The sequence below is a fragment of the Pyxicephalus adspersus genome, chromosome 2, assembly GCF_032062135.1.
Source record: "Pyxicephalus adspersus chromosome 2, UCB_Pads_2.0, whole genome shotgun sequence".
Lineage (NCBI taxonomy): Eukaryota > Metazoa > Chordata > Amphibia > Anura > Pyxicephalidae > Pyxicephalus > Pyxicephalus adspersus.
In genome coordinates, this window is record NC_092859.1 from 25,424,739 (window position 1) to 25,425,359 (window position 621).

At 65.7% G+C, this 621-nt stretch overlaps 1 protein-coding gene across 1 annotated transcript; it reads left to right on the forward strand.

Annotated features, from left to right (window-relative positions):
* LOC140324966 (cyclin-dependent kinase inhibitor 1B-like) lies at positions 1 to 442 on the forward strand (the record flags this gene model as incomplete). Its single annotated transcript, XM_072403076.1, is given in 1 exon segment — positions 1 to 442. A coding segment is annotated over 1 exon segment (311 nt), but the record flags the coding sequence as incomplete, so codon positions are not given.
* Between the last annotated feature and the right edge of the window lie 179 nt (positions 443 to 621).

A 621-nucleotide genomic window follows, 5' to 3' on the forward strand; every position in this document is an offset into this window, starting at 1 on the left:
TGTCGTCTCCGTCGGTCCCATCTCAGTGCCGCTCCACCTTAATCGGGAGGCTCCGGGTGACAGCCAATCACCGGCAGGGGGCGTTTAAATCCCCCCGCCGGGCGCCATATTGGGCAGTGACCCGCTGAGCCATGTCGGGCGTGCGCCTATCCCCGGGCTCTCCGGGCGTAGAGCGGGTGTCTCGGGCTCCGGGCTCGCCCCGCCCCCTCGCCCGCCGCTGTCTCTTCGGCCCGGTGGACGGGCAGTCTTTGGCCCGGGAGGCGGCCCGGTACCGGGCGGAGATGGAGGAGGAGAGCCGCGCCCGATGGAACTTCGACTTCAACAACGACCGCCCGCTGGACGGCGCCCTGCAGTGGGAGGAGGCGGGGCCTGACACGCCCGAATTCTACCGCCGCCCGGTGCACCGCAAACCGGCCAAGAAGAGGAGCGGCCCGGAGACGGGTGAGGAGAGGCTGATACCCCATTGGGGGAGGGGACTGACGGCGGTAACATTCATCTGATACCGGGGACCGAAATATGGGGCAACTTTACCTGCCCAACCGGGGGTAATCTGATTGGCTGCTTACCCAAATAGTGCAACAGACAGCTCTCTATGGACTGTACAGTGCATGTGATGATTGC